The sequence below is a fragment of the Tympanuchus pallidicinctus genome, unplaced genomic scaffold (assembly GCF_026119805.1).
Source record: "Tympanuchus pallidicinctus isolate F22 unplaced genomic scaffold, pur_lepc_1.0 scaffold16, whole genome shotgun sequence".
Taxonomy (NCBI): Eukaryota; Metazoa; Chordata; class Aves; order Galliformes; family Phasianidae; genus Tympanuchus; species Tympanuchus pallidicinctus.
This window is the reverse complement of record NW_026294679.1, coordinates 1,341,349-1,357,500: the sequence shown is the minus strand read 5'-3', so window position 1 is coordinate 1,357,500 and position 16,152 is coordinate 1,341,349. Positions and strand designations below refer to the sequence as shown.

The window sequence follows — 16,152 nt, the reverse complement described above, 5'->3', positions numbered from 1 at the left end:
GGCAGGGATGCTGTGCAATGACATGGTCTGTGCCACAGCCCAAGGGAGAGTTGTCAATTGCTTTGCAGCTTCCTTCATCTCATCGGTCCATGGACTCCAAGCCCAAATCGCAGCCTGTTGAGGGATGTCGTGGCAATCAGAAAGTCCTGCTTGGATCTTTAGCTTAGCTGAAGTTGCTAATGTATAAGGAGTTATTATTTTGCATAGAGGCTTGCTTGGGCTTGGAAGTGGAATTCTGGGGCAGTTTGCAGTGTGGTGTAGGCAGGGGATGTAAAGGGTTGGCACTGAGCATCAGGCTCATCTGCTCATTTCCATTAGCTCTAAAATTATACTCTGTTCTGGTAAGTGCATGGAAAGCTGCTATTAAAACTACTGCTCAAAAATGGGTCAGAATAACAGTTATTACTCAAGTAAAACACCCACTGACTTCCAGGGAGTTTAACCTGAAGAAATACAGCTGGATTAAGTCCAGAGAGAGTTACTTGCTTCTAAGGATAGAATTTGGCCCTACAACCCTTCAGTAGTCTGAAGGGAACTGCATTTAAAACTGTGTTAAACTACAGATCAGAAACAGTTCCCATTAATTGGGTTTTATCATTGCGTGAACCAATCTGAACATTATCCAGATTTTTTTTGAACATAATTGATAAATTCTTCACCTAAGTGATGTAAATACGCATTATGCTTATAGATATGTCGATATTTTGTATTGTGTATAAAAGCCAACACACGTGAAAGCATTCTCCTTCCCCACATTTTGGCACTTCCCACGCCTGCTCAGGAGGCAGAGCACTGCAACCTGTGGGCAACTGAGGGACAGCACCCACATCGTGCCATCAGGGGCTCTGCTGCATCCCATGCTTTTCACGTGGGCTGCCTGATGTGTATCAATCAGTGATTTAATTCAGCAAATAGGGGCTAGAAACACAACCTCAAGTAATTGTGAGTCCCCGTTGGTGGGTAGAGCCCAGGTGGATATTGCTCACGTCTCACCTTTATTTACCTATTCATGTTAAATAAGTTTTTTTTGTTAAAGCTTTTCCACTTTTGGAACTATACTTTTAACTGCACGCTTGACAGTTGCTTGTTTGCATTCAGAAATGCGTACTCTAAAGTAATTTTGTTTTCTTTACATCTTCATTTGTAAAAATCAGTCATGGAAAATGGCCAGGATCTCAGCTTTGCTTCTGTTATTTCAGCAGCCATAGAGTTTAATATTCACAGGAAGGTGCGTTCTGTCTCTATAATCCATTAACATCACTCATGAAGATGGCAACAGTAGAAGTTCAGAGTCTCTTCTTTGCCAAAATGTTTGCCACCGCTCTGATTTTAAGCAATTGCATCTATTTTTTTCTGTTGTAATGGTACATATGGACAGTTTTTACAGGCTGTCACCACACTGTCTAAACTACTTCTAGTAATATTTGAACAGCAACTAATGACTGCAGCTCAACCATGTAGTGATCCTGCGACAGTTTTAGCTGCAGTAATTATGGTGAAAACAGATAGGGATAAAAACAAAAATGATCCGAGGCAGTTACATTTCCTATCCACAGGAATAGGTGGTGAAAAGGGCTGAGTGCTGTTTGTTTCTTTGCATTTGAAAAGCAAAAAAAAAAAAAAAAAAACAAGAAACAAACGAGAAACACTTGGAAAAAGAAAAGAAGAAAAAAATAAAACAGAAAAGCAGTAACAAAGATGATCGAGAAGGGGTAGAAATGGCCTTTAGTGGTTAAAATCGAGGTGAAATCAGAAGGTGCATCACCTCTCTTGCTCCCAGGTTTGCAGTAGGAGAGGCAAACCCATGGCCAACCCTTGTCTCCATTGGCTCTGCCCCGCTGCCCGCAGCACCCAGCTGTCTGCTTCCATTACCAACCACTGCCTGAGTGCTGCTGTGCCACATTGCTCTGTGCTAATCGCCACCTCCTAATTGGTGGGAAAGAAGTTATGATCCACCAGGGTTAAAGCAAATTTGATTTTCTCTCTCTTATCTATGCAGATGGAGTGAGTTTATTAGGGAGAATTAAGGCCTAAGGCTGCTGCAAGCGACCTGAAGCAGCTGGGCATTAGCAGCAGATCCAGTGTAAGTCCCTCCTTTCATAGGACCATAGAACCACAGAGTGGTTGGGTTGGAACTTTTCCAGCCTCTTCCTGCCATCATGGGCTGAGTGCCCCCATCTGCTGAGGCTCCCAGGGCCCAGCCATGGTCATGGGCACCTCTTACAATGGGCACCCACAGCTTAGGGCAGCAGTGCCAGAGCCATACTGCCTGTGCATGAAGAATTTCCTCAACACGTCTGACCTATATCTTCCTATTTTAGAGACTGATAACTGACCTTTAAGTGCTAATTTCAGGTCAGCTTGGCTTGATGATGCATTATTTTGATTGACTTACAGTGTACTTGGCACAACTGACAAATGTGTCCCCCTGCCCCTTTGGCAGCTCCTAATTCCATGGAAGTTTGGGAGGTGTTCATCCTGATACAGGATCCAACACATTGCTGGTACTTCACTGAGCAGCAGTGGTGGGATCTCAGTGTGAACCATAACTCCTTATGTTGGCAGAAGGGCACTGAAGGGCCTGGGGACAGGGAGTGATGGTCCTGTGGATGCAACTCAGCCTCTGCTCTGCCTACATTGCCTCCCCAGTTAGCAGCCAGACGAAATTCACACTGCACTGAGTGTTTCCATAGAGCAAACGTGGGCGTTAATTTTTATGTGCGGATTTTACAGCATTTTATAATGATACTTAACAGCATAAAATGTTGGCACACGTTGGAAATTGGTGAAAGTTCAGCCATCTAATTTGGGAAGGTTGTGCTTACAGGCACTAACACTTGCAGACAGTTTAATAACAGTATTTGGCAGTGTCTGTTAGAGCCGCTTAAACTAATTAATGCATTTGCTCCCTACAGAATGAAATTGAGTTTTCAGATACGTTTATAAAATGATGTGCATGATTGCTAAATATTTCATTATTTTGAACTATAACTTCTGGTGTTCTATGTCGGTATGGATAGAGTACGTATTCTCTCATGACAGATGTGCTGTCTCTGGAAGGTAATCTGTCCTGCACGTTGAGGCAGGCTGGTTCTATGATGCCTCATTGTAGTGGACCGCAGGATGCTCAGCAGGTTGGCCATGGCCGTGCTGGGATGCAGCTGCTGTGCTCCCAGTACTGCTTCATCCTGTGGAGGCAACAAAGCCGTGCACAGGTCTCATGGGGAGCAGCGGAGGGAGCTGGGGTTGTACGTCTGGAGAAAAAGGGGCTCTGGGGAGACCTTAAGGTTCTCTGCAGTGCCCTGAGCGGAGGGTTGGCCTCTGCTCTCGGGTGACAGCAATAGGATGAGAGTGATGGCCTCGCATCCACAGGGGGAGAATCAGGTTGAGTATTAGGAACGGTTTGTTCTCCAGAGAGCAGCCAGGTGCTGGCGCAGCTGCTCAGGGGTGGGCAGTCACCATCCACGGAGGTGTTGAGAGCTGCAGGGATGTGGCACTGAGAGGGTGGGCTGTGGGTCTCAGAGGGCTTTTCCAACCTGGACGATTGTGTGATCCTGCCACCCGGCTCATGGCACAGGAGTGGGATGCTGTGAGTGCCTCACTGCCATCAGCTCCACAGGGGAGCAGAGCACAGCAGCAGCTTTAGCTCCCTGCATGTTGTGTGCCTCGCAGAGAGAGGGCACCAGGCAGGGATTCCCCGAGCTCCCAAGGGCTCAGGTCAGCACGGGTCTCGCTGGCTTGAGGAGAGGTAACAAAAATAAGAAGCTATGACTTGGTCTGAAAGAAACCTATCTGAAGAAATGATGGTAAACAAAATCTGTTTGCCTAAGGAAACCCTCCTAGCAATCAGCTAGTAACACAACTGCTTGTGCTAATGAACCCAAAGCTGTTAATGTGGTTTCTTCAGTTAAATTGATTCATGAATTTTGAAGAGAACATTATCTAATGAATTTTCTTTGAATAGAAAGCAATTAAAAGGACAAATCAGTCTGATTAACCCCAAAGTCACCCTACTGCCACAAATGGTGTACAGTTTGAAATTATATCATAAAAAACTGGAGCAGATTTGCTATCTCTTTGCCCTCTACTAATCCATGTAAATTAATGAACAACAAAGTTAATTTCTTTGATGACCCTTTTCTCGTATCACCTGGATTATGCTGATGTTTAATTTGCTTAATGTTATAATAAAGACTAAACAGATTTTTTCAATGAAGTGATTATCATTCCGTTGAGTTAAGAAGTGATTTTTATTATTTAACACATCCAGAACGGTGTATGGGTTTCCTTTAAGAACAAAATCACATTTTGCTATGTAACGTCATCGGTGTCTTTTTTTGACAACTGAAGAAGGGAAATGTTGCAAATCTGTTTGTCTGCCAAATGAGTGGCGTGAGTTTCGCAGCAGAGCTGAGGGCCTCTTTCCTTTTTTTTTTCTTCTTTGCCAGCTCACTCCTCTGAGTTATTCACTGCTTAGATCTGCTGAGTTTCTACTGATGCCTTGGAAGAGCAATTGGTGTCAAACCCTATTAAGAGCAGCTATTGGTTGTCCTTTTGTCAACCAGTCCTGGGCTAGGAAGGTAAAACCCTGAGCTACAGAACGAAGCTCGTGCATTTCCTTATTCATTATTTCAGCAATTGGAATGCTTAGAAGCAATTTGCTGGTGAATTAAGATTAAAATAATGGAAGGTACATTTTTTTTTTTTTCAGAGCCCCGTGTCATTAAGGATGTGCCGTACATTCAAGGTCGCAGGCAGTCCTTACATTTCGTAATGTCTGGAATGCTGAGCAGTAGCTTGGGGGGCTCGGCTATAAAATGCAGTCAGCCAGGATAATATGGGTCCACTGGCTCTAGGGCTTCTTCTGCCACGTGTCCCAGCTGAAGTTGGAAATTAGCTGGAGATGCGAGGGCTTTGTGAAATAGGTAGAGCCGGTTATTTCTTCCCTTTTTAATTTGACTCTGTGCTAATTTATGCTCTGCCAATTTAATGGAAAACCCGCGTTGTATGTGTTAACAGGATAATTGTACTTGAAGCAAATTAAAAATATAGGAAAATCAAAGCTTTAAATCCTTTTTTGTAGTGATCGGTTACTTGAAGCACTCTTTCTAATAATCATGTATTTAAATATAGTAATATGGGACACAATAACAGGACGGTGTCTCAGGGCTGTTTAAATTTAAATTAGAGGGCTGCCATCGAGGCTATGCTTCGCGCTGGGTGCTTGGAGTATTTCGTCCCCTTGTTTATCCAGCCATGCATGCATACCAACAGTCCTCTCTTTATTTGCAGATTCGTTCACCAGAGAGGTGTTGTGGACCCTGCTGAGGGAAGTGAAGTTTGGAGAGACCATTTCTTACCAGCAATTAGCAGAGCAAGCAGGCAACAGCCGAGCAGCAAGAGCGGTGGGAGGAGCAATGAGGAGCAACCCTGTAAGTTCGTGTCAACTCTCAAATAAAGTTGATGGAAGATGGTGGATTTAGAGAGCTTTCTGGGCTAAATGTCATTAGATTAAATTTATCTGCTATGAAAACTGGTCTACCATGAGTAATAAGGTCAGTAAGTGTTTTTAATCAGCAATAATGCACAACCCAGTTTAATGTGATTTATGCCCTACCATTTATGGTGTTAGGTTTGGAAGAGGAACACTGCACTTCTTTTAATTCATCAGGCTATACATATTTTGTTGCTCTCAAACTTTCTTACATACATGGGGGAGGGAAATCTTTTATCACTCAGCACCAACATCCTTTGTCAGGACATGAGGAGCTGTGGAAGCATTGCTGGATGGGATGGGTTGCTGTTAGAGATGGACTTCTAAAAGTGTGGAAGAGGTGGGATTTCAGTTCACGTCAATAATACACACCTGGATCTTTAACACAGTCTTTTGCTCTGCACTGGAGATAAGATGTAAATGGCATTTCTCCATTGGATAGATAAAGGTGGGTCACCTGAGCTGAGAGTAACTCTAGGTTAGTTGTGTTAATTTAGGAGAAACCATGTGTTACAGTACTCACTCTCTCCATCCATTTTCCCAGTAATTATCTTTCCCTTTTGATTGTCAGGGTCTGGATTTTCAGATGTGACTCATGCACCAGAAACGCACTGATCACTCCCAAGTGAAACTGGTGAGAATCACTGCTGCTACACGTGGGCCCACTGGTTGGGCCTTGTTTGGATCCCCTTGGAAGAAGCTCAGTCCTGAATTAGGGAGTGTCTGGCTGCAGTGAGAATATCAGTGCACGGCAGGAGGAGGGAACTTGGTTCCTCACCCTGCGTTACTGCTTTGTCACTGTGCAAAGGAGAGGGAGGGAGGAGAGTGCCCCTGTGCCTGGCTTTACACATTCCCTCCTTCCTTGCCTTTAAAAAAAGTAGGGAAAAAAAAACACAACAACAACAACCACTTAGATTTCTGTTAATATCATTGTGGCCTTTTTTGGCCATTCTTCACTGTATTTTCCCTCATTAGCACTTGCCCTTAGCAACATGCATCTTTCCATACCCAAATGCCTCTCTTCTCCAGCGTTGCACCTGCCATAATCTTTGACCTTCTCTGTTGTTTCTGCATTCAGTTCTCCCAGTTTTTTTCCTTTAATGAGATACATACAAGACTGCAACATGTAGTTGTAAAGCAGATTCAGGAACCTGTTTTCAGAAAACCTGGTGGCTCTCCATATGAAAATAATACAGGTGGGGGCTTTTCACGTTGCCACCACATACTGTCTTTGTATCTTGTTTCATTCATAAAATCAATCTGCATGTTATGCATAGTCAGGCTGCATGTCATGACTCATAGGTCTGAAGGATGGCATATATGGAAAATACTTGGTGAAAAGGGGCTCCCAGTGAAGTACATAAGGAGTGTATTTGTGACTGCACGTGGAACATGCATGAAATTACCGATTAACTACAGGAGATGTCTAGTAATAAAAATATGGAACAGGCAAGGATGTCATTATGGTATCATCAGCTTGCTTTCTATAATGAAATATTGGAGTAGTATTATATTAATAGAGCTCTTTTTTCCCTGAAGCTATACATTAGTATCTATACTACAATTAAAAATGTTCTCGGGACAGAAACCACTCTAGCCATAGCAAGGATGGGAAATAACAAAAATAAGATAGGATCCCATTTAAGAACAAATTGCAGTAGCTTTGCTGTCTATTTTCAGAACTATTTTCATCCTTCCTCACGGGGGAAAAAGCAGGGATTTTCACACCACAACCTGCTGTTACTGCTGCTTTGGATGCTGCTGCTCCACTGCAGCCTGAGGGCAAAGCAGAGTACATTTCTAGGCAATAGCAATTACGTATCCTTTTGCACAACACTGTATTGTTATTCTTTGAGAACTGTTTCCTGCAGGTTTGCATTGTATTACCTTCTCTTAATGTACACCAGATTATATTGGAAAGCATTCCATCATATTAAAATAGTTTGTATTGTCAAGTGCAATACGGTGTATTGACGGAACGCATCTTTATGCTGCTCATACGAACTGCTTCGTATGAAAAGCTGATGTACACTTAAAATATCACTGTATACTTCTTTATGGAGCTTAGAAGCTTAAATCCATTAGACGTTATGCTTGTTTATATGGCAGTGTGCTGCATGTATCGAATTTTGGAATACCTGTGGACATTTTCATGTATAAACACACTTGAAGTTTGTTGATCAGATGACATATTGGGCTTTAAATCTACCTCAACAGATCATCAAACTGAACACGTCATGCAAGCCACAGCATCGTTAAAACAGCAGCAAAGAATTCAAAGAACTGCGGTGTTAGCAACTGCTCCACCTGTAACGTGAGCTTCCAGATACAGATTGTGGGTTTGAGTAGTGTAGCAGAAATGTGATGTTCTGTTAAGCAACAGATTAGTGGGTTTTGATCACAGGAGAGAAACCAATCTTTAGTGAATGCTGTTATTAATGATCACTGCAGAGGCTGTGCAAAATTGTTGAGTTGTTTGCACCTTGAGATGCTTCCTTGATTAAAGGACTGACTCATAGCATGGTGACTGTATTATAATCGTGATTTAATGAGGACAGCAATATAGGTAAAAATGAGGGCTTGAAATAAAGTGGAGCTGGATGCAGACATTGTGCTATTAGTGAAATATTGTGATGAAATTGTGTACCTTAGTGTTTTTCCAGGAAGTGCCACAACGTTGCTCCCTTCTACAAATCATGGGTCGGTGTTCAATTTTGGTAGTGTGCATCCTACAGGTCTCCCTTTGTAGTGGGGTTGCTTCCCATAATTCATACAATGACCTTCAAATTTATGAGAAGGTGGAAGAGGTGCCAGCAGCAGCTGAAAGATGCGACATCCCTGCTTCAATTTATGCCAAGGACATGATGGGGATGGCTCACCTTTTGCAAGAAAAACTTCAAATACTTTACTGCAGTTCAGATTGACTGCAAGGTCTGTGGTCCTCAAAGGGAACCCATAAAGTTCAATTAAAAATCTCATTAGACTAGTATAGGAGGATCAAAAAGAAATCACAGAGACTCATGGGAAATGGCGAATGTTGGGCTGATTAGTCCAAGGCCATCCTAAATGACTGTTCTGTGGCTTAAATAAGACGTCTTCAGCACTCTGTTAACAGCAGTAACAGCTACATACGTTTTTTATATTCGATCCAGTGGTGTTGTTGTTTAGGTTAAAGCCAAGCTAAGTGTCTGCCATGATGCTGTGGAAAGTCAGGGATATTATTCAGGCAAAATAGTTTAAACGTTTGAGAGTGAAAGGAGTAATTGTGCATTTATGAGAAGACTGTGAAGTATGGATTTGAAATGTTGCAAACACATAAAACCACTTGTGCATTAATTCCTGAGGTGGCTAGCAATAAAGATGGACCCATGCTGGTTCGCATTACGGTGTTTGTTTCTGTGAGGGAATAGGGGGAGCAGAAGCGATAGGACATGAGCAAACTGAAAGATTATTTTTCGCTAAGTGTGATTCGTGTTGTATGTTATAACTTGATATTTCAGCTGTTCCCATTATGGCCCGGCTGATCTATTTTTGACAGTTTGGCAGCTTTCTGCAGGTCTCCAGTCCATCAGGCAGTATAATAGGACGGCCGGTTTTCCGTGGCGTCAAATTGAAAACTCTTAACAAGCGGAGCGCTGCGCTGCTTCATCCTCAGACGGAATTTGCTAAATGCAGTTCAAAGGCAATCGATACCTTGTGCAGGGAGTTTTTTTCCCCACCTTTTTCTAAACAAACGCATTATTGAGGAGTTAGTTTATTCACAGATTGCCATGAGCGTTAATGACCACCCGAGTCTTGTTCTGCCAGTCACCCAGATGGCTGTTGATAAAGATTTAGCATCATGTTCTGAGTGTCAGGGCTGTCAGTAGTGCTGAACCATTTGACCAGAAGAAAAAACGCACAGGGAGCTATTGATTACAGCTTCTCAGTGTCACTTGTTCACCAGGATTTAGGTATTGATGAGGCTGCGAGTGAAAACAAGCTCTTTCCCTTGTGGGCCTCTACCCAGAAGAACAAAAGCAAAGTTGGAGAAAATATTCAGCTGGTGCCCAAATCAGAGGGATTCTGCTATTGATTGAAGGGCCCCTTCATGTTATTTTTGTTGGAGACAAATCTATGGGTTTGGAAGTTTTATAGCGTTTGAGATAGGGTCTGTGTAAGTGATGGATTCGTGTATTAGATGAATTAGATTTCACAGCGTGAAGATTTCAGTGGAGCTATAATATTATGAGCTGCTTGGTTATTGATAAAAATTACATTAAATGTAGCTGAGGCATTAAAGCTCCAGACTAGGGTAGTTCTCCCTCTAAAATGTCCTTAGGGCCCTAATAAATTTTAGCAGGTTTAATTATTTTAGTAGTCTGAAAGTTGTCATCACAATTAAGCTAAACTGAAGCAATGTTCAATATTTTTAAATTACAGAGACCATACGGCCTTTGTAGCACTTTTTTCTTTTTTTGTATCCGATGCTGCAGAGGATGAGGCATGTGCTTGCATGTGTTAGGACAAGCTTGGTATGAAATTCTTTATTTTGAGCATGGAGGATGCTCTATTTCATACCCTTTATCCTTGTGGCTGCGTTTCCCAGCTACAGCCATTAAAGCAGTGTTTCTGCAGCTCTGACGTCTCAACATCTGCCCTAGAAAGGAGCTTCATCAATTCCTCTGCTTATTATCTCCCATAGCATGGCAAATGGGCTTGTTTAGCTTGGAGAAGAGAAGGCTCTGGGGAGACATCATTGTGGCCTTCCAATGTTTGGAAGGGGTTTATACACAAGGGGGGTTACACCTGTTTACGAGGGTGGATGGTGATAGGACAAGGGGGAATGGTTTTAAATGAGATAGGGGAGGTTTAAGTTGGATATTAGGAGGAAGTTTTTCCCCCAGAGGGTGGTGAGGCACTGGCACAGGTTGCCCAAGGAGGCTGTGGATGCCCCATCCCTGCAGGCATTCAAGGCCAGGCTGGATGTGGCTCTGGGCAGCCTGGGCTGCTGGTTGGTGACCTGCACACAGCAGGGGGTTGGGACTGGATGAGCACTGTGCTCCTTTGCAACCCAGGCCATTCTAGGATTCTCTGCAAGAAAAGTTGGTGCTTTCTAAGAATGCATTAATTTGTGCCTTTGCTGTAGGATACAAAGTCAATTCACCAATATACGTGCACTCTCTTACAAAAGAAGAGCAACACAGCAGAAATCTGAGATTCCCCATTTCTTTCCAAACCACCCAAGCCAGATTTCCATGTTTGATGTGATGCTGAGCAGCTCAGCCACACATCCCTGAGTTTGGGACCTGCCCTGCAGCCATCATAGGAAACCTGAGACCCACAGCGTGCACTGACAACCTGGCTGCAGATGGCATTGCTCCTCTGCACAATACAGTACTTCTTTTTTTCACTTTCCCTTTCTTAACAAAATTTAACAGCAGAAAGTGCTTCTAGAAATGTGTTGGCTTATTTCTGTGACCAAATTCCCAGCAAACAGGCTGTTGGCTTTTTGCTGTCTGAGCAGTCACAGGGAGCTGGCTCAGAAAGAGCTTCGGGCCCCCATCCACATCAAGATTTGTGTCTTTACCATCAAAACACCCTGATATATTCTTTATATTTTTAACAATTGCAATCTAATCTTGGGGAGTTCATTACTATGGATTGGGATTGCTTTGTCATGCAGGAAAATCTGCCTGTGCTAACTGGTGCAAGGGGCTTGTAACACCTGAGAAAACTCCAAACAAAAAGAATTAGAGAACACTTCCAAAAAACAGCATGTTTAAAGAAGTCGTAAACCATGAGGGTGGTGGGGTGTAGAGGAGAGGTTTTGTTGGGACTCACTGGAGTTGTCATGGATGCCTGATTCACTCGTGGCACCACTGGCTCCAAATAAAGCAGCTATTAGAAGCATTTGTTATTAAACCTGGATTAACAATGAGCACCTATGTGTATTCCATTTTAATGTGATGGCTTTGGGGCTCAGATTGAGATTTAAAACTTCAGCCATCTAAATTACTTATCTATAACAAGAGAACTGGCCTAAAATAGTTTCTCGAGGTCTGGCCTGTAGCTGTCTGGGGGTCTGAGTCTTTGGCTCAAACGCGAGCACAGCTGGAGCTTCACTGAAAGAAATATGAGATGGGAGAAAGAGAAGTCTGTCTGGAGTTTGTGCTTATGTACGTATAGATAAATGGATGTACTCTCACTTAAAATATCCACGTTTTTAGTAAGTTATTCTTCTCACAGGTCTGTCATTGCAATTGAATTACTCTGTAGTTACCAGAACACACACTGCGTGATTAAAGATGAGGTATTGCATTTTTTATGATGTGTATTTCAACTATGATAATCACCTGTGATTGAGAAAAAAAAAAAAAAAGGTGTGTGTATGTAGTTCTCTGTATTACCAGTCCATTATGTAACTTCTTGCATTGATTTTTCAGAATCCCTGGCATTTGGCTATAAATGATACAAAGGAGGAGGCATGAGAAGAAGTTCTTAAATTGGCTAGGTGTGAATTAAATCTCTCCTGTTGTAGGTTTTAAAAATTCAAAACCCATTTTGGATTGACTTGCTGTTAAATAATAAATAATGCCTTGTTCTTATATGGAATTTTTCAGCAGAGCACATTGAGGTGCTTTAGAGGGAAGAGGAATTGGCTGCAGGAGCTGAGGCTCATGGAGCTCATTCATGGACATGCTGCTCTCGTGTTTGCAGTGGTTTCTTTTGCAGGAAAGCCACCTCTTCTAACCCTGATGTGATTGTTAATAATTGCCCTGTACCTCCATGTCTATGTTTTGGGGTGGCGCTGGCTGTAGATGTCTCGTTCTGTGAAAATGAGCTTGCTGCAAATGCACGGATGCCTACATGTGCTGCATGGTCTTAAATGATGCTCTTTCCTTTTATCCTTTGCAATATCCCATCCAACCTAAATGCTGCCTGTGCAGAGGCATCGCCTGGCAGGAGCAGAGCTCCGAGGGGAAGGGCATTGCACATCAGCATGCTCAGCACTGCCCTCCCCAGGGAGCGTGGCTCCATGCCTTGGCTGCTCAGTGTCCCCAGAGCCAGGAGCTGGGGATGGTTCTGCTCTCAGCGTGTGTAGGGTCATGAAGTGTCCCTGCTGGGTGGGAAGTGACTGCCTGTGCACTTGAGAGCATGGGCAACACAACTGTAATTCATCCCATTAACTTCATATAGTTAGGCGCAGGCCAATGCAGTGCAGTTCTGGAGCCTGAACATGCACTTCTTCCATAGAAGATTTTATATAGGGAGTTTTATGCATGGGTTTTAGCTATTTTAAGACATTGCATCGTTTTAATGTAACAGCATTTCTCTGAATGCTTTCCCCTAACTGCTGGGTGGTCAGCAGAGCCCATCGGCACTGCAGGATAGTCTGTACCCTGGAGGGATACAGGCTCAGAAAGAAAAGAGCTCTTGGTGCAATACTCCTGCATCCTCCTCTCAGGTGGATGAGAGTCTCCAGCACAGTCTTTAACCTGGGTGTTTAAATCCATGCCACTACTAGCAAATGCTGCTTCAGTAGCTGATTTATTGCTTGTAGCCCTTCTTCACACCGTCTTCTGCTTCACTCCCCTTTGCTTCACCCTTTGCTTCCTTTCTTATTTTTGTGTGTTTTGCAGATCCCAATTATCATACCGTGCCACAGGGTGATTTGCAGCAGCGGGCAGATCGGCAACTATGGAGGAGGAAACCTTATGAAAGAGTGGCTTTTGTCACACGAGAAGCTCCAGAAAGAGAAGTTAGCAGATTGATGCGGCTCAGCCACAGCTGCTCGACAGCCAAGGCACACGACTGCAGCAACTTGGCTTATAACGAGCTCTCAGAGCACCCAGCAGAATTCAGAAAAATGGTAAATATTTGAGTGACATATAAATATAATGCAACATCCGAAGTGGAATGTGTGGTGGCACCACTATATTAAAAAAGCGGGATGCGTCCTGAGGGATGCAGCTCGTATGCCCTTTCTTGTTTTTACATTTTACAGCAGAATGACTGCAGCAGTCCAGACCGGTTGTGCATGTATTTTGTTCTCATCCCCGGTTCTGTCCTGTTCTATATTTAATGTCCATTAAAGCAAGGATAAGAGAATGGGAGGGGCATGGCAAACGCGAGGCGCAGGCATCCCTCTGAGGATGCTTCTGGGTGGCCGAGGAGCCATGCGGCCAGCGTGTCCCCGGGCAGCCCCATGCCAGGGCTCCCACCCACTGGTGTCTGGCTGCTGAAATGGTTTTTGAGTAAAGCCCACGTCGCGGGGTGTGGTGAAGGGCAGCCGGGGGGAGGTGGCTGTTGAGTTACTGGTTCACAGATTTTCTTTCTGGATTGTGAGAAGCCCTCAAGGCAGGAGTACAAATTTTGCTTTTGTGATCGTTGCAAAAAGCAGGTGGAGCTGTAGAGGCTGGCAAGTTGCCTGAGATATTTGAAATAAGCAGTTAGGTGAGTGCAGTGTGGGCACAGGATTGGATGGGGCTCATCGTAGTTGCATTGTTAGCAGCAATAGCCTTCCTTTAGCGTTGCCGTTTCTCTGTTGTGTGAAGCTTTGTTTCCTGTAGCCTCTTGCAGAAAGGATTGGAGAGATGTTAGCACTGAATTCTGAGGTGGTATAGAAAGGGTCCTCTGAAATTGCGAGCCACCAAAAGCTGGAATTTTCAGTAAGGGAATCTTAAATTCCAAGTTAATACTGATACTGGAAATACTGTTTTTTTTTTTTTTTTATGAGTTTATCATATTTTCATAGGCGCCTCTTTAGAAGGGCCTTTGCTGACCAAGAAATTATGGTGTTACAGTGCTTTAGTTAAAGTAGTATTATTGATATCTCAGAATTACTTCAATAAAAAAACTGCTTTGCATGTACAAGTGTCTTTGTGTATGTTTATAAATAAAACACGGTTTGTGATATATGGAGAAAATAAACTATACCCAACTGTACAATATAAGGCTGTATTTTTATCAAGGGTTTCTGGTGGCAATATAAACCACGAAAGCAAAGCTCAAGTGGTTTGCACGTGTCACCAGAACCCCAGGATAAAAATATAGCCTTATAATATGTACAGTTTGGGGGTATTTTATTTTTTTTTATAACGGGATATCAACAGAAGGATGCGATACCAAATGTAAACTTTAACCTCTTCCACGTTTGCCCCCACAGCGACGTTCTGTGCCACGTTTGCTCTTTCAGGTGTCTGTGTTTTCAGCTTCCAGCAGGTGCCACCCTGGCATGGCAGGCGCAACCATGTGCGTAACTGGGCTGTGAGGCTGCCAACCCCCACTCCGTGGCAATAATCTGAGCACCAGCGTCAGTTATTAAAATTCATCCTTCCCTGTTGTAAATCCCTGAGAGCAACCGCTAGGCCCACGGTTTGTTTGCAGATGAGAGCGTGGCTGTAAATGAGGCGTGCAGCTGCCCGTGACTGATGGGCGCTGCTGGGCCCTTCCTGGCGTGGCATGGTGTGGCAGGGTGGCGGGGGCATGGCCCTGGCCCTGTCACCTTTGTTGGCCCACATCACCCCAGCGCCGGTTCTGGTCCTGGGCCTCCTCACCCCGCCATGCAGAGCCTGCTGGCGGCACGGAGCTGAGGTCACTGCTGGGTTTATGAAAACACCAGAGTGGGGAAAAGATATTAAAACACTGGCATCCCAGTACATATCTCTGTATGTATGCACATGCAGTGGGAAGAAGAAAAAAAAAACACCATGCTTGGAAACAAGACAGCTATGTTCTTTTTGCCTGGAATTGGGTTCCTCTGACCTATCAAGTTTCCTCCCATTCAGCCTCGCAGTGCTTTGAACTGCTGACATTGAGACACTGTGCAGCCAGGCACGACAGCTGGCTCTGCAGCATCTAATACCAACACATGCTGTTTTAGCCCATTTCCAGAGACTAAGATAATGAAAGATTCAAAAATAATATTTGTTTTGGCGGAACTACATTTATAATGAAATAGATGCCCTTGACCATGGAAGAAACTGAATTTTGCGGTGGGTCATTCTCCCCCCTCCTTCTTTTTTCCATACAAAACACTCTCTACAGCCAGTCTAAGGCCAGTGGAAATATTTAAAAGGAACACGTTGTATTTCCTGGGTCAGATTTACAGCAGCATTGTGGTGACACTGGTTGTACTGTTTTATGCCGGAATGAAAAATGCAGATTGCATCCTATGTATCAATACCAAATGGGGAAGGGCCCCAGGCTCAGGAATTGTTACAGATCACTTCCTTGGAGGCAGAGTTTGCCGTGTTATGAGCTCATACTGTAAGCATCTTAAACAGGAGAGCAATTCATGGCAGATACAAGGCAGTTTTTAGATATATCCCCAAACCTTCTTGTCCCACTATTCCAACCAACTCATTTGGAGGAATTAGACATCTGATGAGGGCCAGAATGATTTGCCCCATAAAGTTGCTGTTCAGTGTTACTAAATAGTTCTCGAGCACCAGGCACTTTGTACATAATATTTGATACTTGCTATATGGCTTGTTGGTTGAATGATGAGCAGCATTGTAGTTGGTAGGACAGTGTTACCTTTTTCCAAACATATTAAATTATAGACAAGGCACAATAATTTCAACCCATGTTTTCTATAAGCATCACGAATCATTATTTCTTCCAGAAATCTCTCAGATTATTGCATTTAATCACTTTGTCCGATGTTTTACAAT

At 43.5% G+C, this 16,152-nt stretch overlaps 1 protein-coding gene across 1 annotated transcript in view; it reads left to right on the top strand.

Annotated features, from left to right (window-relative positions):
- MGMT (O-6-methylguanine-DNA methyltransferase) overlaps positions 1–14,350 on the top strand; it is a 143,131-nt gene extending 128,781 nt beyond the window's left edge. The window contains exons 5-6 of the mRNA XM_052677386.1: positions 5,293–5,432; positions 13,117–14,350. Of these exons, the coding sequence (XP_052533346.1) occupies positions 5,293–5,432; positions 13,117–13,248 (272 nt within the window). The 3' untranslated portion in view covers positions 13,249–14,350. The remainder of the gene's footprint in view (positions 1–5,292; positions 5,433–13,116) is intronic.
- Positions 14,351–16,152: the final 1,802 nt, after the last annotated feature.